Here is a 23,115-nt window from a genome sequence, read left to right as displayed (position 1 = left end):
AGGTGAGCTTAAACTCACCATTACTATATAAACATCTTATTTAAGGGTACGGTTCACTTTGATATTTAATGTTTTTATGAGAGTTACTTGAGTTATACCCTTAATTATAAAGATCTTATTGGATATTTTTATATCTTACTAGATGCACACGTTGGCACAGCAAAAGGTTTTGTAAACCAAAAAAATATCTACAAATGGTAAGAATTCTCTTGTAACTATGGGTGCATTTTTATTGGATAAATCGCAAATTACCTGAGCAACATGCATATAATAGTGTCTAGTGGATCCCATAATTCTTGCACCACTCAAAGTTATAGTACCCTGTACTACTTAAATCGCACCTTTTCCTTAACATTGAATCTTGAACCTATTAAACATAAGTAAATGGCAGTAAATGGATAAATATGGACACTCGCATGTAATATTGACCCCCATGTATTACAATTTGGAAGGCTATCATGAGAACCATATCCGCAGGATTATTTGCATGCGTATCGATCCTTTTAAATGTTGTTATTTCAATGGGTCTTAGGGGTCCCTTACTTACACTTGACATATCTGACGTAGATACGACAGTTATAAGTGAACACCAGAGTACACTTGATAATATTGTTGGAAGGTCGTTTTTTCCAATAGGTGGGAAATTTGTACATATAAAAGATGGTGATGTGCATATATGGGAACGAGAATCCGATGAATTCTGCAGAATGGCACTTTTATATAGAAAGGAGGGTCATACCAGTCTACTCACTCTATACATTAGGAATGACTCAGGCATACATTACAGATATTATGAAAAGGTTTCAGAATGGTTTAGTGTTACGGAGGAAAGTTTTGACGATAAACTAAACAAGATGAAGGGTGTAGAGGAAGAGAGAAAGAAGGTTGACGACTTTTCTTTGAGTCGAATATCCCTTGACTCTGAAAATCAAAATGTAAACAAAGCGAGAGGAATCATCAGGAAAATGGAATATGTAGATTATACACCAAAGCGAGGTGCTATTATAACGTCCATATCTGAGGGAGAGGAGATTATTTGGAAGGTAGAACCCGGAGAGCGCATCATTTATGCATGCAAATATAGTAAAGGCTTCTCAGAAATATTATTCATCAGGGTATACAAGATGACATCGCGTTCACGAATTTGCTTTGAAAAACAAAAATCGTGGGTTAGGATAACAGAGGTCCAGTTTGATAAAAAGTTCGCGTCAATGAGAGACTCTAAGGATCCGAATAATTCGCAAATTCTAGACCTTACAAACCCAGACAAGGATAAAATAGAGGCTCTAAGGGATGTATGCGATGGTATATTTGTAGCTTCCTTCTATCCCCGTATTCCCATAAAGGCAGTCGTAGACGGTGCATATCTGATATGGAAGGGGAAAGCTTGTAGTTATGCCAGATTATGTACGGATGGGAAGAAGACCCTTTTGTATATAACTTTGATTGGAGTTAAGAGAGATATACGATGTTTTGAAAAGTCTCGTTTGGACTGGATGGAGTGTGATTGTCAGTACTTTTTCGAGAAATTGGAGGCCTTAGATGCTGATATAGAGGATTAATGTAGTTTGCATGTTTGTACCTTTGCAGAATCCGAATGATAGTGGCATTTATACCATGATGACCTTTTGTGTATTTCCAGGACTCTCGTAATGCTAGTGGAGATATTAGGAACAAAATTTATAATGTAGAGTTTTCATCAATTCACGTAATTCCAGAGGTAACTCAAAGCATATACATTCCCTTTAAATAGCAGTAAGAGGTAGGCTTTGCCACACCTTAATTTATTTAACAATGACTATATACATCTATTCCAGTTTGTTCCTTAGGGCATAATAGAAGGAAGGAAAGAGTGGACTGTATACTCATAATCTGAAGCCTTGGTTTCTCGTTAGAGCTATGCATTGTACAAAATTCTAGGACTTTTAATAAAACAATCTCGTATAACCAGATTAGTTATCTCAGGAACAACTTCTGTTTGTAAATAGAAAAGTTAGACAACCTCATCAGTTTTGGCATTTCCATTCATAAATGCAACTTTCAGTCACACAGATATTCTCTATCCACTCAGAGCTGATAGCTGAAAAATATTCCATACCTATGCAATTCATTATCTCTGTGGATTCTTGCAATGTAGAGATTAAATCGATATTATTCCCCATAGGAATGTGTAAAGAGGAAGAGTTGACTTTTTGGCGATAGCAGAAAATTTTGAAGATGTAAAACCAAAATGAAGATTATCGCATTATTATTACTCGTACAGACTGTTCTGCGGTCATGTGCCTCGCCGGCAAATTTGGATATTGGCAGTGCCAACCACCCGGACTTTTTCCTGGAAACAGGGCGGGAATGCACATTGACTAGGAGCATTTATAGACCTAAAAGGGGTAGAGAATGGGTTACAGTATCGCATGGAGGAGGAGTCCTTTGGAGTACAGGAGAGAAGGACAAATGTGTAAATGTGCAAGTCTTTTACAGGGACAAGTTACCTCTCTTCCTCCGTATTGTATTTGCCAAAGATAATGTAATTGAGGATGTATATTACGTATACAAGAAGAAATGGGAGATGTGTAAAGAGAATGTATTCAAAGAGGCGCTGGAAAGGGAGGGAATGCAGATCTTGAAAATCGACTCTCCTAACCCATTACTTGGGACTTTACAGAGAAATGGCAGTTTAGTCACAGAAGAGACGTTTGTATCTAGTGATAAATGCACTATTGGCAGGGTGGAATATAATGGAAAGACTTTATGGGAGGGTGAAAGAGGAGATTCACTCCTCTCATATACGCTCATTTCAGAGGATGAAAAGGCAATTCTACTACATTTGGTCTACACAAGCGATGAGAGTTTTTATGAGCTCTCTAATGGCACATGGAAAAAGATTACAAGGGGCAAATTCCTGGATAGGGATGGAAAACTGAGTCCTCATAAATCAGCTATAGATCTGAACAATTTGGAAAATAACGCATATAAAGTCTCCAAAAACCAAATTCTCCGATTTTCTGGCTTTGACTTTATTCCTAAAATTGATATACACTATGTGATAGATGGTAATACCGTTGTTGAAAGAATTCCCAGGGGAACAAAGTTAGAAAAGGTCACCGTTTATATGGCAGACATACAAAAATATATGGATGTAAAATACATGAGAGATAAGAAGGAATACCATCATTATTTTGTAAAGGTAGGTGAAGAATGGAGGAAGGCTACCAGAGAAGACTACTATCTAGTTATGAGAACAGAAACCCCTGTTCTGCCACAAATATCTTTAGACATTAGAATTCCAGATGAAAAGATTTGCAAGATAGAGAATACAGGGGATCCAGTCTGTGAGAGAGTTATAATTCCAAAGAATGAATATCGTGTCACAAAGGTGGTTGACAGAAATAAGCTCATTTGGGAAGCAGGGGAATTCGAATATATCCTTAAAGCCACAACATATTTGGATATCGGGAAACCAGTTCTTTTAAGCTTAAAGTATGCTAATGTGGAAAAGTATTTTGGATTATCCAATGGTTCATGGAGCACACTCCGTAAGAGGAATTTTGATAAACAAGCGAAGAAACTAAAGGGAAGACGAATTATTGATGTGAATAAGAAAGAAGGCACCTTTTACAGTTGTTCTGAGTATGTTCACTGTGGTATTCCTACAGTCTCCTTTACACCAAAGGAGAAAGTTATGGTCATCAAGGACGGAGATCAGATCATTTATACGTCTCTAGGGGGAATAGAAAATCCAACTATACGTCTTTATGTTGCCAAGGAGTTCAAACTACTTGCTTTAAGTTATATACAACATAAAACAGTCGGGAATAATACTACTCTTAATCTCCATTTCGAAACGGTACACGGCGTGTGGAAACCAGCAAACGAAAAGCGATTCAAGGAACTACTTAAGCCACCGCAATCATCAGAATCTGAATTGAAGAAGATACAGCGATCAAACATTTCCCTGGATCTTTCCAAGGTAAATCCAACCTATTTCACAATAGAATGGGATGGATCATTATTAACTATTACCCCTAAAGAGGGATGCAATGTGACAAAAATCACTGAGAAGGATGATGGCATATGGGAAGCAGTAGGGAACGAAAATACTGTGATAGTTTGGATACGTTACAAGAACAAAAAACCAAGTCTCATGCATATTCTTGTGGAGAATTCTCCAAAGGCCAACAAACATTTTGAGAAAAAACAAGATGGCAAATGGTTACCCATTACAGAGGAAGATTATGATAAAGTGCTAGGGAAATAAACTGATGCTCTGGATATATAGTAAGATGCCTGTAGTTTATAATTTATTCGTTACCTCCACATTTATACAGATACTTATTTCCCAGGTCAAGAGTAAGGCCATGAGTGGAACTGGAATGGGTACTAATAGGTTTTTCACCATCCTGAACGGTCTTAATGTATCTACTTTTGTCACTATCAAGCTCCTAAAAGTTCGAATATTCTATGCATTGGGCTTTAGACCATCTACTTTCCGGATGATTAGATTCGTCAGATTTTTGATCCTTACTTGAACATGCATTAGCCTCTGCATAGGATCTAGAGTCCCTGGAATTATACTCCTTTACAACATCTAGTTAGACTATCCATTGTTTAGACCTATAGTCTCTTGTCACGCCTATTGCGTATTGTTTGTCTTCATCCATACTGCCCATTCTGCTCACACCAGTTGAGAAGCGGGAGTAGGATGAGGGTTCTGACCGTACTATGGACACTATGTCTGGTAAGATTATGCAGTGCAGGCTTTTGGTGTTGTTCTGGAGGAGGTACCACTGATGACGATAATGGACCTTATGGTGGATCTAAAGAGAATCTCAGAAGTGCTCCATCCAAACCTGTAGTTCCTCAGTCAACTGGACAAGCTGGTGGTACTACTCCCATTACTCTAGATCTTGCAAAGCCAGACGAGACAAATATACGTGTAGGTAACCAATCTCGTGATGATGGAATAAGCTACCGAGGATTCATACCAAATAGTGGTCATCATATATCCTCTGTTGTTGATGGTGGATCTTCTGTTTGGAAGGCTGAGAAAAATGAAAGGTGCAAATTTGTAGAATCACATGGTGAAGTATCCTCTGAAGAGGCTCCCGTAGAGGTTGCATCCGATACTGCTTTACAGGAGGGGGAGAATGTGGACAAACCTGAGGTACCTCCAGATGAAGACTCTGTAGTTCCTCAGTCATATGAACAAAGTGGTCTTGTTCTAGATCTTTCTAACCCTGACCAGTCAAAAGTACATATAGGTGACCGCTCTGGTAATGGAGTAAATTCCAAGAAGTATTATCCAAAGGATGGTGTCCTCGTATCCTCTGTTGTTGATGGTGGATCTTCTGTTTGGACTGCTGGAACTGGAGAAAGTTCTGGGTTTGTAACTTCTTACACAAGGGGAGACTCTTCTCTCATTACAATAGGCATAAGCAAAGGTAGTGACTCTAAGCTAGACTTTAAGTATTTTGAAAAGAACGCTGATGGTAAATGGACTTCAATGACTGAGAAGAATGACTTTTTAAGGAAGCTTCAGGAAATGAGAAAGTCTGTATCACCTCCTAATCCTTCTTCTACTACTACTCCATCTTAATAGCTTCTCAGTAGTGACTCCTTGTGACTACTCCCTCTATGGATATAATGCAGTATGTTCTCCCTACCCTTGGTAGGTGGTGCTAGGACCAAGGGACACACTTTTACTTGGTAAAGAATACTCATTTATAACCACAGCTTTAACTCTTAGTATACAGTATTACTCGTTTTTTGTAGATGTTCATAAGAGTCTATGCATACTCAATATGGTACATTCTTTAAAAACTCTATAGGATATCCGTGTCTAACCCAAGGGTCTCCCTTATAGCGATTATAAAGTTTCCATCCTCCAAAAAAGGTTGCAGCGCTTCCGGCAAGAGGGCCACCATACATGCCAGCACCAGTTAGAATAGCAAAAATGCTAGCTCCTCCATCAGTAAGAGCTTCATGTTGACCTTCTTCAGGTTTAGATTCAGGATCAGCAGTAGGAGTAGCAGGACATGTTCCCAAGGTTTTACATCCATCAAACCCTTTTAGTTCATCCACAAGTGCATTAAAGCCATTTTTACACGTAAGGTTACCAAAGTTGCTGGGCGTTATGCTGCTTATGTTATCTAGGACTCTTTCCCAAACATCACTGGAAGGACGTTGCTTATACCACCCTGTAACATCTGAGCCTCCAGAAGTCCCATACTTTACGTGTATAAGTACTGGATTGTTATTACAGTGGAATACATAGACGCTAACAGGACCTTTAATGGGAAAGTTTAACTCTGGACCTTTTATGTTTTTTCTATCTCTGCCATTGTACTTAATCTTTGCAAGTTTAAGATCACCAACAGAACTAATCTCATGTTTGAAGTAGGAAATAGGAGTCGAGGTGTGACCAGTTTCTCTACAACAAACTTCATGTGGAGTAACAGTGACCCTATTAGAGCGTTGTACTCTACTACCTCCAGAATGATTACCACTACAGCAGTACTTAGTTTGGCTATTAGATAAACCCTTGCTAAGATCTATAGTTACCGCACTGTTATGTTGACAGTTCTGGTAATCAAGTTGAGTCTCGAGATCATTACCTTGGAGCGGTCCATGATAAACCCAATCTTTGCAATCACTACTCCTTGCGTAATAGGCAGATGTACTACCACTACCATATTTAACTCCAAGGAGAAGGGGTGTGTTGTCATTCTTAGACCAGTATAAAACGGAGACTTCCTTAACGCCCTCTATGGGTTTTCTTGGTCCTCCCGTTCCATTTACTTCTATTATAGTACCTCCATCTTGTAGTTCTCCATCTAGAGTAAAAGTATTCCCATTTGGAAGGGTATGAGTGTAACAGGTAAAACCATTTACTGGACTATCATCTACCTTTTTGACCTCTAGGCCAGGTATCTTCCTAGCACATTTACATTGTCCGTCACATTTTCCATCTATCTTTAAAGTTAACATTCCACTCATCCTCCATCTTCAGAATTTTACCTCCACTTAAAGCCTAGTCAGTATATGCTACATCTGGACAAGTACTCCCTCCATCTAGTCGTACCTCCTCATCCATACATTCATCCTCCCTCACAACTAGCTCACCGTCAGAGAGAGCGTCCACAGAACAAGATGAGTAGCTATCAATACAGTCCTCAGTAGTGCACTCAACACTCACGTCAGTAGAAATTAATTCGTCTATCCAATCATCAGCTTCCACCGAGTCCATAACATACAGTGTGCTCATAATAAACCCTTGCCTCCACATTAGCTTACCTTTAGTAATGACTTTAGAATAAACTGCGATACTTCGGTCCCATTTCTCCATTTGTATACTCTTTAAAAAGATCGACTTTTGCTGCAAGAGAAACTTTTCCATCTAGTTTACCACTACTGCAAAGAGCCCCTAGTAGCTTGCTTAAGATACTTTTCAGACATACATTTTCTCTCCAAAAGCTTAGCACTTTCCATCTCACTACCAGACTTAGTATAAGATATACATGCATGTGGTCAATGTTCTTGCCGGATAACTCACCAGGATTCCCCAAGTCATCTGAGTACCAGCACCACCATCTATATCAGCTGAGAAGCCCTCTAACACCATCAGACTAACAATTGGGTAACTTACCAATACATCACTCCTTACCTCAGATCCAGGATTTGCATAGTAGCAATCCGATCCATCCTCAATTTGTCCAGGCTAACACCTCAACTATAGACTCCAGAAGCCTCCATCCCGGATAGTAGGTAAAGTGAGTAAATGCAGGTTTAAAAATTACGAGAGACGTCTAAAGTCTAGGTATCTTTCATACTGATCGAGTGTGATTTTGTCTTGTTTCAAGAGCCTCTTGAGGTGTAGTTTGTAAAAGAATGACGGCTTTGTAGAGCATGGTTCATACTTTGGTTTGTGGGCCACGTAGGTTAGTCCTAATCCTAGGAAAAACGAGGCTCCACTGTAGAGGCGCAAGAACCTAACCCTATCCTTTGCTATGGATAGCTTAAAGAACCATTCCGCAGGCATAAACAACATCTTGACACCTAAATGTTGCTTTATTTCATGTATTTTTGATCAGATTGAAATCTACTCCTTGTTTTTAGAGCATCTTGTGATTTCCAGGAAATCTTCAGGCGTAGCAGGTTCTCATCACGCGTATCCCGGCATAAATGGTGTGTTTAAGTATCCTTAATGCTTTGTTTCGGCGGAAATTCGGTGCAAAGACGCCATTTATGCCAGGATTAAAAGGGCAGAGAAAAACAAACCTGGTTAGTGAATAAATCTCGATCCTTTACATTTTACAGGTTCCCCTGCGGAAAGTTTAGTATCTTTCACCAAATTACGATTTTGGGTGCAGAAATAACCTCTGAGTCGTAAATTTCCTCTCACCTGGTGGTACGCCCATACCCCCATGGGATGGACGCTCACTTTTTCAAATTTGGCCTTTATACGTCAACTTTCTCCTTTCCTCGGATTCAATCGCATCAACATCAATGGCTGCAGCGAGCCTGGAGCGGAAATGTCAAACTCGCGGTCGCATATGCTATCGGTACCAATGGCCCCTTATGATCGCCATTTTAGCCTCCGGGCGCCAAAATTTACGCGTAACTTTCGAGTCCAGAGCCCTCTATACAGCGATGAATTTTCCTTCCCTTTTCCACCTATGCTCTCCGTTCCTCGGGGTTGATGTTCCTAAGTTCTGCCTCCTCTTGTGTATTTCTTCCATTTAGCCCTTGGCCTACGGGCCTTGCTGGCAGGTAGTGGTGGCGTCTGCGTAGAGTTCAGTGGGTGATTTTCCTCGCTCCGTTGACACACGGGCCGGGTGTCTGTAGGTCACTTTATATTTTAATTGGCCGGTGACATGTTGTGATTTAATATTTCCATTTATCATGATTATTTTGTTTTAATATTTTAGGTTTTGGATTATGAACCGTTCCATTCCTGTATTCCACACCTACTATAGACAGTATCTTTGCAAGTCTAGCGAATATTGTCATTTTCTCTTGATACATTCTGTTTAATGGGATTCCCCTCCTCAACTTTATCATTTTAACGGGATTCTTCCCCTCAAGGATTTAATTCACTCATTTTAATGGAATCTTCCATATAGACTCAACGTCTCGTACATTTTAATAGTTTTGTCTTGTCTCGCTGGATGTTGCCTCTGACAAGATGTCCAAGGGCGAGGATTGTGAAACGGTCAGTCCGTCTCTAAAGAAGATGTTCCGCAGTTCTGATGGAACACTCACTCTACGTTATATAAAGGATTTAAAAGCTCTGGTAGGCCTAGAGCAGCTCCTAAAGTCAGGCAAATGCAAGTCAATCTCCTTACTGGAGCCTGATCATCCGAGCGTATTAAAATACATACTTTCACTGCTTTCCATGTCAGAGAATGTGTTACATGGTCTGCACCTGGATTTATGGTTATCGGATTACGATAACATCTTGGAATTGTTCCAAACAGCAATGAAGGCTCATGAGAACACGCTTATAGAGCTTACGCTGAAATGCCGATTTCCATGCTCATTTATCGTTCAAATACTCAAGATTTTACCAAAAAATATCCAATACCTGGATTTATCCGAAAACACGTTTGTTTCTACTCATTTACATGCTACACATTCTTCTCTTGCGCAATATCAGGGATACACATGCAAATTTTTAGGCACCTAGATTTTACAATTTTAAACCCTCTGGTATCATTTATTGAAAATAGCGAGCTTAAGATGCTGCGATTGACAAATACAACAATAAAGCCACACGTGAGGGATGAATTTATCAAAATGCTATATAAGATACAAACACCATTTTCACTTTCTTCCTTAGAAGGTAATTCCCACTCATATATAAACGGAACATACAGGAATAAGCCTATTGGATTCTATTGAGATTCCAAAGATTATAAGAAATAATTTGCGAGAATCTTCGTCCATAAGTCGTAGGAAACAAATGAGATACGCAGATGTTACATCGCCCTCCCGCACTGATGGAAATGTACAATTTATTGACCATCTACACAACATACTGTTTATGAAGAGACTTGTCGGCTCAAAAGTGAGGGTATGGTGGCCTGCTACGTCTGATGTGAATAGAACCTCATTCTCCGGGCGTTATTGGCCAGCAAGGGTTGTAAGAGTTAACCCGATAGATTTGATATTTGTCGTTGAATATGACAATCAGGAGTTGGATAACGTTCCATGCAGATTTATACAGCCACTAAATCCATTCAAATATGGAGGTGGCCTCACTAACCTCACACACACAATAATGGGAGGCTATTATTTTAATTCCCTAATGGAAACTCTTAATGGGAATTCCCCAAGAATGAATCCAATCGCTGAAAAAGAAACCTCTAATCACTCAAGGGCCTTGGAGATTGATTTGTCTAATTTACTTCCCATTTGTACGAGGTAAGTTTTCATGTGTACTACACATTGCACGTAGGCCCAACGATATCCCTTCTTTTGATGGTGAAACTTCTGCTACAGACTACATGACTGATACTAACAGTCCTGCATTTGGCAGTGATCTTTCCACAAGAGCAACAATTACCGGGTTTTCACCAAAAGTGGATCTGAGTAATGGAGTTAAGGTGGAGAATGGTACATGCACTGTTGACTATGAGAAGTTTGGGAACAATAAAACAGATTTTGTTTCGTCATTTACAGAGTCGAATGATACAGGGGGTGCTGGAGTTACCAATGGTTACAAGGCAGAAACTTTACCATCACAAGTTACTTCTCTGAAAGATGCGGATTATTCCCCCTCAAATTCATTCTTATCAAATATTTCCATGTTATCTGCCATTTCAGGCGAGGTTTTTTCTTATGATACCGCTATGGATACGAGCCAAGTATCCACTAGCTTCAAAAATGTAAAGCCAGAAGGGAGGGTAACTATTTCCAATATTGATGCGGATAAAAATGGATCTTTGGATGGAAAAATTGCAATAAATCAATCTGGGAATATTATTAACTTTACTTGTTCAAACTGTGGATTTTTGAACAGATTGGATTGCCCAGAGGGTATGGCACAAGATAATGATCTTTCCTTGGGCCTAAAAGACATTGTAAAAATAGACAGGAATGGTATTGAAAATTTTCAATTATCTTTAAATGTAGAAACTCACCTAGGTTATCAAGAGAAATATAGTGGTAATCTCTTGGTACCTGGCGATATTTGTGAGTTTAGAGACCCACTGGATGCAGATAGTAACGATCCTTCTGATTACATTGGGATTGTTAAGGCAATAAATAAAACAGAACCACTGTACCAATGTATATGTATCTACCAGGACAATGAGGAGGTAGTAAATGTTGACAGCAACGATATTAGGCGTGCTGTTGTTATCCCATGGTACAATTGGTCATCACTAGCGTTATCTGTTGAGAGGTACGCAATAATAAAGAGAGATTTCAATGCAGTGAATGAGATTTTAAGCACTCTCTATACAAAATTCTTTTACTTGGCGGTTGTGGACCCGAATAGGCCTTTTAAAACTTATCCACCAAATCCCCTAGAAATGAAGCTACTTAGTCTAGAACAGTTTTCAGCCAAAGTGGAGAACGTTATACAGAAACACCCAAAGATTACAAAGACTAGTGAGTTTGCACGCATCATTTTCATTTGGTTTTAGAGCCGTCAGTAAAGCAGCAACAACAGGCACCAGACAGGCAATCTAAGGAACTCTTAAAGAAGCAAAAGGACAAGATTAATTCTCTGATTGAGTTTAATGAGACTCTTCAGAGGGAGTTACAGCAGGAGAGGAACAAGAATCTTGAACTTCAGTCAAAGTTTAACTGCATCCTTTGCTTCGATACGTACGTTTATTTTTACTCTTACGTTTTTTCCAGGCAGATTAATTGCATGATTAATCCATGTGGTCACTTTAGTTTCTGTCACGAGTAAGTTATTTGTTGTATAGATGTTACTTTTTAGTTGCGCGAAACATTTGAAATTCTGCCCAGTGTGTCGCCACAAGATTACAAAGCTGCGTATCCTAAACATTAATTAGCGCCAGAGCGCGACAAACAAGACGCCCAAACACCCTATAGATTAGGGGCGAAAGCAGTCGGTAGACTGGACTGACGGTGACTATTTAAACACGAAAACTACTACAGTCATTGCAACAACCGAAACCGGGCACTGACAAGTATTGCGGACTATAACAATAGGATTTTTCACGATTTGAATCAATTTACAAGAGAATAAAGATGTGCTAAACGGATGTTGGCACTTTTAAAACATGCCGGTATACACACTATGGAGCTCTCTGCAGGCGTACAAGCGTATGCATTTCATGCTAGATTACGGAGAAATTATGCGATTGTGCAAAGGAATGTTTAGGGTCAGATGTGGCGTTTTACGTACCGGAGCGGCGGAATCTCGTTCCTCGGGTGTGTAGAGCAGCCTGTGTGTTACACCCTTGCCTCCCCAGTGGACCACCATGATCCTCTAGTTATTTCCTAGAATAATATTTGGCTTTAAAGACCCAAAATGAAACATTGAACGTTATTCCTCTTCTTTTTGTTTCCAGGTGGTAATGTAGGGGAGGCCACATGCGGATGCCAGAATGACCATATCGGCGTACATTCCGTAAAAATACATTCAGCCATGATCAACTGAGCCAAAAAGTAGATGGTCTCACGAGAGTACGACCAGATCGTGATCCCGCCGTCGTCACATGTTATTCCCCCACAATTATGCTCGTACGTTCCCGTACTCAGAAGCATATTGTTGAGTTTTTTGGCTTTGAATCATGGCTCTCATCAATTTTTTGTTCATCTTTTCGGTTATTTGCAAGTTGGGTGCGGAATGTACCTGGATAACTTTGGATCTGAGCTTGAAGGAGACCAACAGCGAGGTTTTGGTCCAGGATGCTGAACATTACGGGATCCCATTCAAAATTTATGCTCCAAGGAACGGTTTCGATGCGAATGCTGTGGTTGAGGGAGAAGCCCAGCTTTGGAAGGCCTCTTCTTCAGGTCTCAAGTGCCTTGATGTTTCCCTCTACTTTGGTAACGACAACGTCTCCTTGGCAATTCTCTCCATCATGAAGGGCGAGGTTTACTCAAAGTACTTTGTGAAGGTTGACAAGGTCTGGATCCCAGTCCATCCACAGCAGTGGGTCGCAAAGATGATCAAGTTCTCACCAGCCATTGCCAGGCATATTGCCGCCCGCGAGACTCCAGTCGAGTCTGCCGACGAAGAGGAGGAAGAGGATTACGATGATGAGGACATCATTAGCAGCATCTCCGGCTTCATTGGCTCCGCTTTCGAAAAGGTTGACAAGGTCATCAGCTCCGTCTTTAACATTGAGTCTGAACCTGAACCTGTTGTTACTCTCAAGGAACCAGTTGCTGCCCCCAAAATCTCTGTCCAAGAGCCACTTGTCCTTCCCAAGCCAAGTTTGGTCGAGAGAATTGTTGGTACCTCTCCAGGCGTCAAGTACGAGGAAGAGCATGTCATCTACAAGGCACCAAAGGAGGGATACAAGCCACAGAATTACGTTGGCCTCGATATCTCCAAGCCCAACTTTGAGTTGTTCATGGTTGAATACAACGTTTCAGAAGTCATTGGAACAAAGATTACTCCACTTTACGGAAATGCTTTGGTATCTGTACGTGATGGTGCATCTGAGCCACTCTGGGCCTCAAAGGAAGGTCAGGACTACTGCGTTGCTGTCTGGATACACAGAAAGGGCGACTTTGCTCCACTTGCTAGGCTGATTATTCAAAAGCCAGACAGAGTTGTCATTTTGGGATATGTCAAGGAGAATGGTGCATGGAAGCTTGTTGGTGATAGCCCATACCGCATGCTGTATCACTCTATGCATATTGCTGATTACACCAGCGAGGATTTGGAGAAGATCAAGACCGGAGACTTGTCATCATTTTCCACAAACGGTGCCTTGGCATGCTTCGCCGTTGCATTGATCGCATTCTTCTACCTCTAGTTTTGTTCACTGTTTTTGGCCTTTTGCGCCATGTACATAGCTACACTTCCCAACTGGAATGATTTTAACTTTTAGAGTTCAACATGTTGTTTACGTTTACAATGCGTTCCTGGAGCGCCTGTGCAGATGAACTGATTTGCTCCAGACTCTTGCTCTGTTCCGTGATTACCTTCGAGAGGAGACTTGTCTTGGTGCGCGTTCCTTTAATCTGCAAAGCGAGTATATACTGCGAATAGTACCTACCTCGGTCAGGAGATTAGCGAGTCCGTGTGCCGTTTCCCTCGAAAACGCATTCACGGCGCCTATCCAATTTGTGCATGGCGTGTAAAACGTACCATCCAGTGTACCATTGGCGTCATTTGCGCATTCCTGTACTTTTTCCTCTAGTGGAGGCTGCTCCTCCTTCTCGTCAAGGTCAAGTGTGACGGAATCATCGTTCCAGAACAAGGCGTCGCTCCACGGCATGCGTGTAGAGATCCAGTTGAGCGAGTCCAGGTATTTTTCGACCAGCTGTTTCGTTAGAGTGACCGTTTCATGCGATTCATTGAGTTGTTTCTTGATGCGATTGATTTGTTCTGCAAAAATGTCCATGGATGTGTCGTCACCAACCGTTTTGCGATTGCAGCTCACAGAGCGATTCGTTGACTACATTACTGGTATTCACAGAGTACGATAACGAGTTCTTGAGACTCTGTACGGCCTTGGTGCTATACGACTGGATGATCTGAGAAAATCCTGTGGATTGACGCGCCAACACTAACCTGGAGCGTGGAAATTTCGTCTTGCGGCAAATCACAACCTTCCAGGACCATAACTCCCTTTTATAATTAAAGCGGTCAATCGGTCATTATAAAGACTAGCTAGGGTGTGGAAGCTTCCCAACAGGTGGCATGGGATTACTTGCCATGTTTTTTAAAAAGATAACCACCGTTTTTAGGTCGATTGCTTATACGGTTGGTGCAGTGCATTTTGTAACATGTTACTTCGTTGATGTGACGCTGGTAAGTCAACTTTACGACACACAAACTCCTCAGACCAAGGGGCCCAGCATGAGCCCTGAAATCAGCGAGAACGGCGCAATTCTACTCTACGCTCCTACACCCTTGATGAAGGTAATTCGCGGGAAGTCCTACCCCTATCGCAAGAATGACGTCGTTATAAGTGTATCGCCGGTGGATGCGAACAAGCGAATATGCAAACGAATTGTGGCGACCTGTGGTGACGTGATAAACGGTGGCAAAGTGCCACCTGGTCATTTATGGCTCCAAGGGGACAATGCTGGTTAGTTTACGACTCTACATGCACCACCTACAGATAATTCGCTCGACAGCAGACACTATGGAGCAGTTTCCTCTGGCTTGATTCTGGGAAGAGTATTCTTTATCTTTCCACCAAAGGGCAATTTAAAGGTTTTGTAACAATATCGACTAGTATGTTCACACTTTAAACAATCATTTAACTTTACTGTACATTGTACAAACGGTGAGACCGCACTTTTGCAAATCTGTAGAGTGATAACGGAAACAAAAAACTCACCCCTGCAATATGTTTCTGCCTTGTCCTTCCATGTTCGTAGAATTTCCGCCTGCCCATTTTTGTGAGCCTCTACTGTAATTAAGTGCGCTTTGGCGAGTGAAAGTTGCGGTATGCATGAAGCCAGTGATTCCGTAACGTATGAGAAACTGTACAACAATGAGAAAAGGGCATTCAGACATACTTGTGAATATCGTCATTATACAAGACAACTCTCCAGGCATCAACTTCGCCTTCTCTTTCTTCCCTTGTACTCTTTGCAGTCTCCTTTTCCTTCGACTGCTTTATATCATCCAACGTGGTCCTGAGGGGTCAGTGTCTCGGAGTCATGAAAAAGTCAGCAAATGGCGCCAATTTCCGGCAAACATACCTTAGACGATCCATTTTTGGACCAGAAATTCCAATTTGCGATTCCAGTTGCGCCCCTGGAGACGACTGCAAGAATTTCGTATACGAGTCTGGGATTGACGCACCTTTAGGATAAATTTTGCTCCTTGATCGGTTATATTGGTGTTTAAACTGTTATAATTGTATATAAAGCCATTTAAATTGATAGACAAAGCCAATCCTACGAAGCTAGCTGCAATGAGTGTGGACTTTGTGATTATTTGCATGTTTTTTTGATCCTTGCGTCAATCATTACACCATCCTACGCTGGGCTTGAAATTGTGGGCGAATGATGCATGGAAGATTAATTGTGGAGGCCGGAGGAGAGCAGGTGAGCTAGCCGTAATTTTTGGGGTTGCAATTAAATGTGTTGACTGCAGCTAGTCGTTCACATGTCGTCAAATGCAAGTGTGAATCCAAAAAATTGAATTTGGAATAGCTACCTTGAGTTGACATACACACTAGCCATAGCACCCAGACCCTCGATATCGTCAAATCTCTCGAGAATGTTCAGAAATGTGGACATGAGCAGAATATTTGACAATATAGATGGAGATAAGATGTTTAATGCAGACGAAGATCTCCTCAGACAGATGGAATCTGAGAGGCAAAAAGGGTTGGTGAACAACATGCAGGACTACAAGGGCGCAGATTTTGACCATCTTCTGAACTGGATCGATACCATCGTGTCGCTCTGCAGGAATCTCGACGGAGTGTGTCATAAAATTGATGGATTCTTCCCCTCTGATGATGGTAGCAACACCATGGCATGGCTCAGGAATGCAATGGAGGAGAGGGAATCCCTAGACTTTTCCAGTCTATACGCAAATTATGCACATCCTGAATACACCATGAGTCGTGAAAACTTTTCGGAAAACCAACAAGGCTGGGGAATGGAAGATCCAGGAATGCTAAAGAGCGAAGGCAGTGGCAAGATTTTGCCGCAAAAGAGCCGAAAACAAAAGAAAGGAGACCAGTTGGCAAACCTCAAACTGCTTGAAAATGGCGGTGAAATGATTGTGGTCAAGCGGAGGAAGAAGCGGTCCACAAATGTGAACATTATAAAGGTGACCAATGCCTACGACTACCTCCTGGAAATCCCGTGGTTTTCAGAGCCGGACCCTTCAAAAGGGTCACATCAATACAAATGTTCCATTCCTGGAGTTTATTGGGACAAACGCTCCTGGATAGCCTCATGGTACCGCGACGGCCGGCGTTACTATTCGAGTTTTTCTGCAAAGTTGCATGGATTCTACAAGTCAAAGTACTATGCCATTCAAGTGCGTCTCTACAACACCATGTACAATGGACAAGTCAGAAAGCCAGAGTATAATGTGAAGGACTCGTATGATAACTTTTGTAAGGAAGTTTTGTAGTTTTGTCCATATATACTTGTTATTTGCTATGCAAAGTCTCGAGTGGCGCGATTTGAACGTGTCTTCCAGGCTCCTTCGGCCGAGCCTCTTGCTGACCACCGGTGAGTTGCGAATTTTCTCCTTTATTTCCTCCTTCCCCATTTAAATGTGTGGAAAATGACGGAATTTTTCAATGTGTGCAGTTTTCACTCGTATAGAACTCTTGCCTGTGCGCAAGTGGATTCTCCATGTGCCATACATCATCCTTCAGGTCAGTCGTTTAGTTGGCATTCCGTCGGAGATAATCACTGGGTTGGGGTCTTGGGGAATAGCGTCTATGAGATTAAGGAAAACAAGGACACCACCCTCTACAGGTACCTTGTTCATCCTCCTTTACCACCTACAGATGCATTCACGGCGAGGCGAATGAGGATAGCTTGTGCGACTATTTCGACTTGAAACATGAATACGCGGTTGACATGAACAAAATCTCCAAGGATGTGCAAAAGATTTTCCAAGAGCGCCAGGGTGTAAGGATACTGCAACAGGAGCCTCTAGAGTGTCTAATCTCCTTTATATGCTCCTCAAACAACAACATTAGCCGAATTACACGAATGGTTGGTGATTTAAAGAGGGAATATGGAACGTTTTTGGCCAGTAAACATTACAAGGATAAGAAGATGTCCTTTTATTCCTTCCCCTCTATCGCTCAATTAAAGAGCGTTGACACTGAAACTTTGAGAAAGATGGGCTTTGGATACAGAGCTGGTTTTATAGTAAAGACTGTCGATATTTTAAAGTCCCGTGGACTTGACTGGTTGTATGATTTGAGATTGCGTGATTGTGTCACGTCTAGAAATGAGCTCATGTCACTTCCGTAAGTTTCTTCATTCCATAATCACGCCATTCCAGGGGCGTTGGAAGAAAGGTGGCGGATTGTGTGTTGCTATTTGGACTTGGCAAGAGAGAGGTGGTTCCAGTTGATGTTCATATCCGTAACATTTCCCAGAGGTTTGTTTGAATGTCCACTTGTAAAGGATATAGGCTCTTTGGGATAAAATCCGGCAGGACCCTTACGGATGCACAGTGTGAAGTTATAACAGACACATTTAAAAACTTGTAAGTTTACACTGGTAGTACAAAAACATGCAGCGCTGGAACTGATGCCGGGTGGGCACAGGCAGTTTTATTCATTGATAGTGTAGCCAAGTAATGTTGTTTTAAAACTTTACCTCTACAGCTTGCGTAGAGTTTGTAACTGTTATGTTACTACATTTAAAGATTAAGTAGATCCTGGACCGGAAACTGGGCTTGCAGGTACTTGGGTTGGCTGAGCAGGTACAGTGGAAGCACTTGGTGTTACGGAAGATGGTGTCCCACTTGATCTATCGGCAGCTCCAGTGCCTGAAAAAGCTTATACTGATTAAGATCGTTGGCTAGAATCTCCTGATCGAGATAATGTGCTAGGTCCCTCACCTTGTTCAGAGCTAACGGACCCAGTTCCGGCTGAAGCAACGGTATTACCAGGTTGAGTAGATCCAGGGCCTAAAGAAGCTTATGATTGCTGAGTTTCGGTAGCTCCACTAGATAGACTAGAATCACCGGCGGAGTCTGTTCTGGTCGCAGCAGTATTAGTTACACTTGACCCTGCAACAGAACCGGAGCCTAAAGAGGCTTCTGCTTGAGCTCCTGGAGTATCACCCCCTCCAGATGAAGGCTTTGCAACAACTTGCTCACCTGAAGATTGAGGATGGGATGTAGATTGAACTTGTGCTCCTTGTACACCAGTTTCTGTGGAAGTTGTACCGGTTTGGATCTACAAAACAATATAATAAACAAAATATAAACAAACCTGAGTAGTTGTAGTACCAGAACCTGGAACAGTTGCATCCCCACCTTGACCACCAGGGCCCTTAGCACTACCACCAACATTGGCCTCAGCACTTGGTCCAGCTCCAGCAGCTTGTTGAGGACTAGAAGCTGCGCCTCCAGCAGCCTTAGCTGCAGCGTCTTCAGCCTTACCAGGTTCACCGCCAGCTCCTCTTTCGGCTTCACCTTGACCAGCAGAAGGAGTACCAGTCAACTCGTTAAGCTTCCCAGTGAGAGTGGTACTGCTGTTAAAGAAGAACTCCTCCCAGGTTTCATTGGCACCTTTGGTGAAGAAGTGGACAGAGGTGTTGTGTCCATCAGGTGAGTACTTGTAGAGTTCAACGAGGACGGGCTCCTTGAGACCAGTCTTGAAGTAAACAGAGGAGTTGATGACGTTCAGGTCAGATGGAATACCCTTGAGTGTCTTGTCTTCGAATGAGAATTTCTTGATGACCAGTGGCAAACTCAACTTTCCAATGTGACTGTGTCTCGAGAAACCAGCAACTGGGAAGTCTACTCTCTTCTGGACTGTGATCTTTTTGCCATGAGTGGTGTAACCTTCCGTCTTCTCAAACTGAATTGTGATTCCGTCTTCCTCAGCTCCTCTCAGATTGGCGTCTCCAGCCTGGTTTGGTTGAGCTACTGGAGCAACAGCGGGAGCCTTGGGGGCAGGAACAACATCCTTGGTCTTGTCCCTGAGGGAGTAGGTCACCTGGTAAACTACGACTGCACCAACAAGGAACCCTGTAACTAACAGAGGGGTCTTACGATACACTCCCATCATTAACATTAAATCAGTTATAGAATCTTCGAGTGAATGTGTCGTTCGCCTCCGATTACCAGGGTGCAACCACTAGGCAACTTTGTGCCAACCGTTGCGGTCATCCTCACCGTTCTTCCTCTTGCATGGCAGATAATCGCACATTTTCCTACCATCTACTGGGCTGTAGTACGGGAGGATGTGTAGATGAGACAGGGAACGGTAGAAGTATGTGCTGCACATCCAAGTCACACTCCCTTCCTCCCCAGTCAACGTTGTGGTACTAACGGATGTAAAGACGTACACAAACACGAATTAGGACTTTTGAGTGAGACAAGAGACTCCAGGCAACACCTTTCCTTCGAGAAGTTCCAGGGAAGCTCCACCACCAGTGGACACGTGACTAAAGAACTTGGCACGTCCAGTCTGTTCTGCCAGAGCCGCAGTGTCACCACCTCCAATGATACTAGTAGCTCCTCCCTTCGTGGCCTCAATGACGAGATCCAACACGCTAGTGCTTCCAGCCGCAAAGTTGGAAAACTCGAATACTCCCAATGGTCCATTCCATACAATTGTCTTGGCACCGCCAAGGACCTTTCCAAATGCTTCTACAGTCTTTGGGCCGCAGTCCAAACCCATCCATCCGTCTGGAACACCTTCAGAGTCATCCACAAATTTGGTTGGTGTGTCGTTGGAGAAGTCTGTGGTGACCTTAAAATCGACTGGGAGGTGTAAGTCAACCTTGAACTGCTTGCACTTTTCCACAATCTTTCCAATGATTTCTACGCTTTCCTCGTCAAAGAGCGATTCGCCAATTGGCATTCCATTGAGTACCTTTTTAAATGTGTAGGCCATTCCACCGCCAATAATCAAGGCGTCAACCTTTTCAATCAAGGCCATAATGAGCTTGATCTTATCTCTGACCTTGGCACCTCCTAGAATGGAGACAAATGGCCTTTGTGGGTTCTCGAGAGCCTTGGCAAAGTAGTCCAATTCGCGTTTCATGAGGTGACCTGCAACACGCAGAGGCAAGTCTACACCGACGATGGAGCTGTGGGCTCTGTGAGCGGTTCCGAATGCATCATTTACGTAGATGTCGCCGAGCTTTGTGAGGGAACTTCTGAAGCTAACCACAGACTCGGCGGTCTGGTCCTTGGATTCTTCCTCTGGGTGGAATCTCAGGTTCTCCAAGAGTATGATGGATCCTGGTTTGGGGTCCTTGCATTCAGCCTCTACGGCCTCGCCTACACAGTCGTCCAAAAACTTGACCTCGTGACCACCGAGCAATGAGGAGAGCTCAGGTACAACAGGCTTGAGTGTGTACTTTTCTACCCTCTGACCATCTGGGCGACCACAGTGGGACATCAACACGATGGACTTGACGCCGTGGTCCAAGAGGAACTTGATGGTAGGAACTGTGGCCTTGATCCTGGTGGCGTCAGTGACGACACCCTCCTTGATAGGGACGTTGAAATCCACACGCATTAAGACGCGTTTCCCGGGAAGCTGCAAGTTTTTGTAAAATCGCGTAGCGAGACGGGGGAATGCACATGTAACGGAAAGATTAACAAACCTGGTCAACGACGTCGGAAAGACCGAATTTCGAAGACAATAGAGACTCCATTTCGCTAATGAACACAAGTTTCTGCTTAAAATTTAGTGCCAATCTCACCTTCTATCCAAGACTAGAACTTTTGCGGCGAATACCCAAGAAGCCAGAAAGCAGCAACACAGGGGGTGTGGGTGTATGCACGGCCGCCCGTGTAAATGGAAAATTTTGGCCAAAGCGCTCTAAAATATTTTAGTAAAGATGCGGCGAAGATTAGAGCTCGTAATGCACAGCATTTATGGCTATAATGGGCGATATTGCGGAGACTAGGGTAGAGATAGCAAGGGTACCTAGAATGGTGTGTAGAGGCGAAAAGTGGAAGGATGAATCAGCGCAAACTTTGGTCAATTTGGGTATAAAACTACAGGTTAGTGTTTAAAAACTTAAATGGCCATAGGGCGGTCTAATCGCTAGAATCCCAATCGCTTTCGTCGTACGAGCTTGAGCTGATGGCTAGTTGCACAGATTCTACGTCGCCTGGATGGATTTGGGCGGGTACAGTGAGATCTGGGACAGGGGGATTAAATTCTTGAACGCTAGCCCCTTCCTGTGTCGTGCTGTCTGCAATCACCTCGGGCACTGGTCTTCCTGAGAATTTGATAACCGACTCCGATGTGCAAGGCTCTTGGTCTTCGTTCTCGGTGGCTCTGGAGACGGGACAGGATTGAGGGGCTTCTGCATGTTCGTTGTACATGCCTTCATCTTTGGGACTCAAAAAGATGGGTGTCCAAACTCTATTCTCCATACGGAACCCCCTGCCGATACCTTTAAACACGTGTTTTGTGGTGAGGCAGTATCCCTCCGAATACAACGATATGACAGTTATCACGGGTGCATCATGTCCCCCTTCCCAGATGACCTTTCGCTCAATGAGACCATGGACCTTGGCATTGACAACGTAGCAGCAGTATCTCACGACTCCAATCGACGCCTCTAGCTTCATTTCCTTCCTTACAGAAAACCTTCTGGCTTTTGTTGCTGACCCCTCTTCCACTTGAATTGTGCGCGTGTTCTGCTGAGTAATCACTTCTATATCCACAGTCTTGCGAACTAGCCTTGTATAGCGACCTTCACCTGGCCTCTGTATAAACTCGGCAACTTCCCGAGCTGGTTTGCCAAAGCGTATATACTTGGAAACTATTCTGAGATACCTTACGCCACGCTCTAACAGAGCATAAAAGAGGAACCTGTTCATATCATCTTCGTTCCCCTTCATTATCATGTCATCTGTGCACCATGTGTGTTTGCTAAAACATTACCTCCGAATCGAATGAGACCCATTCTGTATAGTCTGGAATAGGTCGTCTTGACGTAGTAGTATGTACCTATTGGAGGCATTTCGGATTGAATGGTCGCTATGCCCTCTGGAAGTGACGCTGCGAGGTTAAGGTCTATAGGGTCCCGAAGTTTGCGGTTTACCGTGCATGCACGTCGAAAAAGCGTGACGATGAAGAGAAATGTGATGGGAGATATGAGTACCGTCATTTTATTTGGCTATTACTCGTGAAGACGTATTTTACAAAGAGTAAGAACTGATAATGGGGATGGGAATTCCAATACTCGAAACTATCGGTAAGGTTCGTCACTGGAGGAATGTGGAGTAATAGGGTTAGCAGAACGACGAGCAAATGTCCAGAG

At 42.7% G+C, this 23,115-nt stretch overlaps 15 protein-coding genes across 15 annotated transcripts; 8 read left to right on the top strand and 7 right to left on the bottom strand.

The window, feature by feature from the left end:
• Positions 1-521: 521 nt before the first annotated feature.
• Positions 522-1,562, top strand: BEWA_041720 (hypothetical protein; the record flags this gene model as incomplete). Its single annotated transcript, XM_004833529.1, has 1 exon — positions 522-1,562. One exon carries the CDS (start codon positions 522-524, stop codon positions 1,560-1,562), a length of 1,041 nt encoding a protein of 346 aa, XP_004833586.1.
• Positions 1,563-2,230: 668 nt separating this feature from the next.
• On the top strand, positions 2,231-4,255 carry BEWA_041710 (signal peptide containing protein; the record flags this gene model as incomplete). The annotated part of the gene is made up of 1 exon (XM_004833528.1): positions 2,231-4,255. The coding sequence occupies one exon, from the start codon at positions 2,231-2,233 to the stop codon at positions 4,253-4,255; it is 2,025 nt and encodes a 674-aa protein (XP_004833585.1).
• Positions 4,256-4,699: 444 nt separating this feature from the next.
• On the top strand, positions 4,700-5,593 carry BEWA_041700 (signal peptide containing protein; the record flags this gene model as incomplete). The annotated part of the gene is made up of 1 exon (XM_004833527.1): positions 4,700-5,593. One exon carries the CDS (start codon positions 4,700-4,702, stop codon positions 5,591-5,593), a length of 894 nt encoding a protein of 297 aa, XP_004833584.1.
• A 200-nt stretch (positions 5,594-5,793) lies between these two features.
• Positions 5,794-7,243, bottom strand: BEWA_041690 (hypothetical protein; the record flags this gene model as incomplete). The annotated part of the gene is made up of 2 exons (XM_004833526.1): positions 5,794-6,969; positions 7,079-7,243. 2 exons carry the CDS (start codon positions 7,241-7,243, stop codon positions 5,794-5,796), a joined length of 1,341 nt encoding a protein of 446 aa, XP_004833583.1.
• Positions 7,244-7,789: 546 nt separating this feature from the next.
• Positions 7,790-8,044, bottom strand: BEWA_041680 (conserved hypothetical protein; the record flags this gene model as incomplete). The annotated part of the gene is made up of 1 exon (XM_004833525.1): positions 7,790-8,044. One exon carries the CDS (start codon positions 8,042-8,044, stop codon positions 7,790-7,792), a length of 255 nt encoding a protein of 84 aa, XP_004833582.1.
• Positions 8,045-9,181: 1,137 nt separating this feature from the next.
• On the top strand, positions 9,182-12,023 carry BEWA_041670 (conserved hypothetical protein; the record flags this gene model as incomplete). Its single annotated transcript, XM_004833524.1, has 6 exons — positions 9,182-9,600; positions 9,675-9,838; positions 9,873-10,419; positions 10,520-11,610; positions 11,655-11,913; positions 11,948-12,023. 6 exons carry the CDS (start codon positions 9,182-9,184, stop codon positions 12,021-12,023), a joined length of 2,556 nt encoding a protein of 851 aa, XP_004833581.1.
• Positions 12,024-12,767: 744 nt separating this feature from the next.
• BEWA_041660 (hypothetical protein) lies at positions 12,768-13,964 on the top strand (the record flags this gene model as incomplete). The annotated part of the gene is made up of 1 exon (XM_004833523.1): positions 12,768-13,964. The coding sequence occupies one exon, from the start codon at positions 12,768-12,770 to the stop codon at positions 13,962-13,964; it is 1,197 nt and encodes a 398-aa protein (XP_004833580.1).
• Positions 13,965-14,028: 64 nt separating this feature from the next.
• On the bottom strand, positions 14,029-14,555 carry BEWA_041650 (hypothetical protein; the record flags this gene model as incomplete). The annotated part of the gene is made up of 2 exons (XM_004833522.1): positions 14,029-14,172; positions 14,208-14,555. 2 exons carry the CDS (start codon positions 14,553-14,555, stop codon positions 14,029-14,031), a joined length of 492 nt encoding a protein of 163 aa, XP_004833579.1.
• A 299-nt stretch (positions 14,556-14,854) lies between these two features.
• BEWA_041640 (signal peptidase I family member protein) lies at positions 14,855-15,382 on the top strand (the record flags this gene model as incomplete). Its single annotated transcript, XM_004833521.1, has 3 exons — positions 14,855-14,965; positions 14,999-15,245; positions 15,279-15,382. The coding sequence occupies 3 exons, from the start codon at positions 14,855-14,857 to the stop codon at positions 15,380-15,382; spliced, it is 462 nt and encodes a 153-aa protein (XP_004833578.1).
• A 22-nt stretch (positions 15,383-15,404) lies between these two features.
• BEWA_041630 (hypothetical protein) lies at positions 15,405-16,196 on the bottom strand. Its single transcript, XM_004833520.1, has 5 exons — positions 15,971-16,196; positions 15,868-15,932; positions 15,682-15,801; positions 15,501-15,646; positions 15,405-15,468 (listed from the first exon to the last, which is right to left on the bottom strand). Exons 1-5 carry the CDS (start codon positions 16,109-16,111, stop codon positions 15,416-15,418), a joined length of 525 nt encoding a protein of 174 aa, XP_004833577.1. The 5' UTR covers positions 16,112-16,196; the 3' UTR covers positions 15,405-15,415.
• A 194-nt stretch (positions 16,197-16,390) lies between these two features.
• Positions 16,391-17,260, top strand: BEWA_041620 (hypothetical protein; the record flags this gene model as incomplete). The annotated part of the gene is made up of 1 exon (XM_004833519.1): positions 16,391-17,260. One exon carries the CDS (start codon positions 16,391-16,393, stop codon positions 17,258-17,260), a length of 870 nt encoding a protein of 289 aa, XP_004833576.1.
• A 28-nt stretch (positions 17,261-17,288) lies between these two features.
• On the top strand, positions 17,289-18,452 carry BEWA_041610 (8-oxoguanine DNA-glycosylase, putative; the record flags this gene model as incomplete). Its single annotated transcript, XM_004833518.1, has 6 exons — positions 17,289-17,361; positions 17,511-17,613; positions 17,646-18,116; positions 18,152-18,250; positions 18,284-18,358; positions 18,392-18,452. 6 exons carry the CDS (start codon positions 17,289-17,291, stop codon positions 18,450-18,452), a joined length of 882 nt encoding a protein of 293 aa, XP_004833575.1.
• Positions 18,453-18,521: 69 nt separating this feature from the next.
• Positions 18,522-20,109, bottom strand: BEWA_041600 (hypothetical protein; the record flags this gene model as incomplete). Its single annotated transcript, XM_004833517.1, has 4 exons — positions 19,092-20,109; positions 18,842-19,055; positions 18,716-18,784; positions 18,522-18,643 (listed from the first exon to the last, which is right to left on the bottom strand). Exons 1-4 carry the CDS (start codon positions 19,896-19,898, stop codon positions 18,522-18,524), a joined length of 1,212 nt encoding a protein of 403 aa, XP_004833574.1. The 5' UTR covers positions 19,899-20,109.
• A 59-nt stretch (positions 20,110-20,168) lies between these two features.
• Positions 20,169-21,555, bottom strand: BEWA_041590 (phosphoglycerate kinase, putative). Its single transcript, XM_004833516.1, has 2 exons — positions 21,442-21,555; positions 20,169-21,374 (listed from the first exon to the last, which is right to left on the bottom strand). Exons 1-2 carry the CDS (start codon positions 21,490-21,492, stop codon positions 20,184-20,186), a joined length of 1,242 nt encoding a protein of 413 aa, XP_004833573.1. The 5' UTR covers positions 21,493-21,555; the 3' UTR covers positions 20,169-20,183.
• A 325-nt stretch (positions 21,556-21,880) lies between these two features.
• On the bottom strand, positions 21,881-22,699 carry BEWA_041580 (hypothetical protein; the record flags this gene model as incomplete). The annotated part of the gene is made up of 1 exon (XM_004833515.1): positions 21,881-22,699. The coding sequence occupies one exon, from the start codon at positions 22,697-22,699 to the stop codon at positions 21,881-21,883; it is 819 nt and encodes a 272-aa protein (XP_004833572.1).
• Positions 22,700-23,115: the final 416 nt, after the last annotated feature.

This window comes from Theileria equi (genome assembly GCF_000342415.1).
Source record: "Theileria equi strain WA chromosome 2 map unlocalized gcontig_1105316255037, whole genome shotgun sequence".
Taxonomy (NCBI): Eukaryota; Apicomplexa; class Aconoidasida; order Piroplasmida; family Theileriidae; genus Theileria; species Theileria equi.
The sequence above is the reverse complement of the archived record's forward strand: the minus strand, read 5'-3'. Positions and strand labels throughout refer to the sequence as shown.

Bases quoted from the DNA above. Each gene is read 5' to 3' on its own strand.
- BEWA_041630 (XM_004833520.1), bottom strand. From the start codon at position 16,111: ATGCAAATAATCACAAAGTCCACACTCATTGCAGCTAGCTTCGTAGGA. The intron at 15,933-15,970 runs GTGCGTCAATCC...AAATTCTTGCAG, and splicing joins GAGCAAAATTTATCCTAAAG to TCGTCTCCAGGGGCGCAACT. The intron at 15,802-15,867 runs GTATGTTTGCCG...CTGACCCCTCAG, and splicing joins CCAAAAATGGATCGTCTAAG to GACCACGTTGGATGATATAA.
- BEWA_041590 (XM_004833516.1), bottom strand. From the start codon at position 21,492: ATGGAGTCTCTATTGTCTTCGAAATTCGGTCTTTCCGACGTCGTTGAC. The intron at 21,375-21,441 runs GTTTGTTAATCT...AAAAACTTGCAG, and splicing joins TTTCCGACGTCGTTGACCAG to CTTCCCGGGAAACGCGTCTT.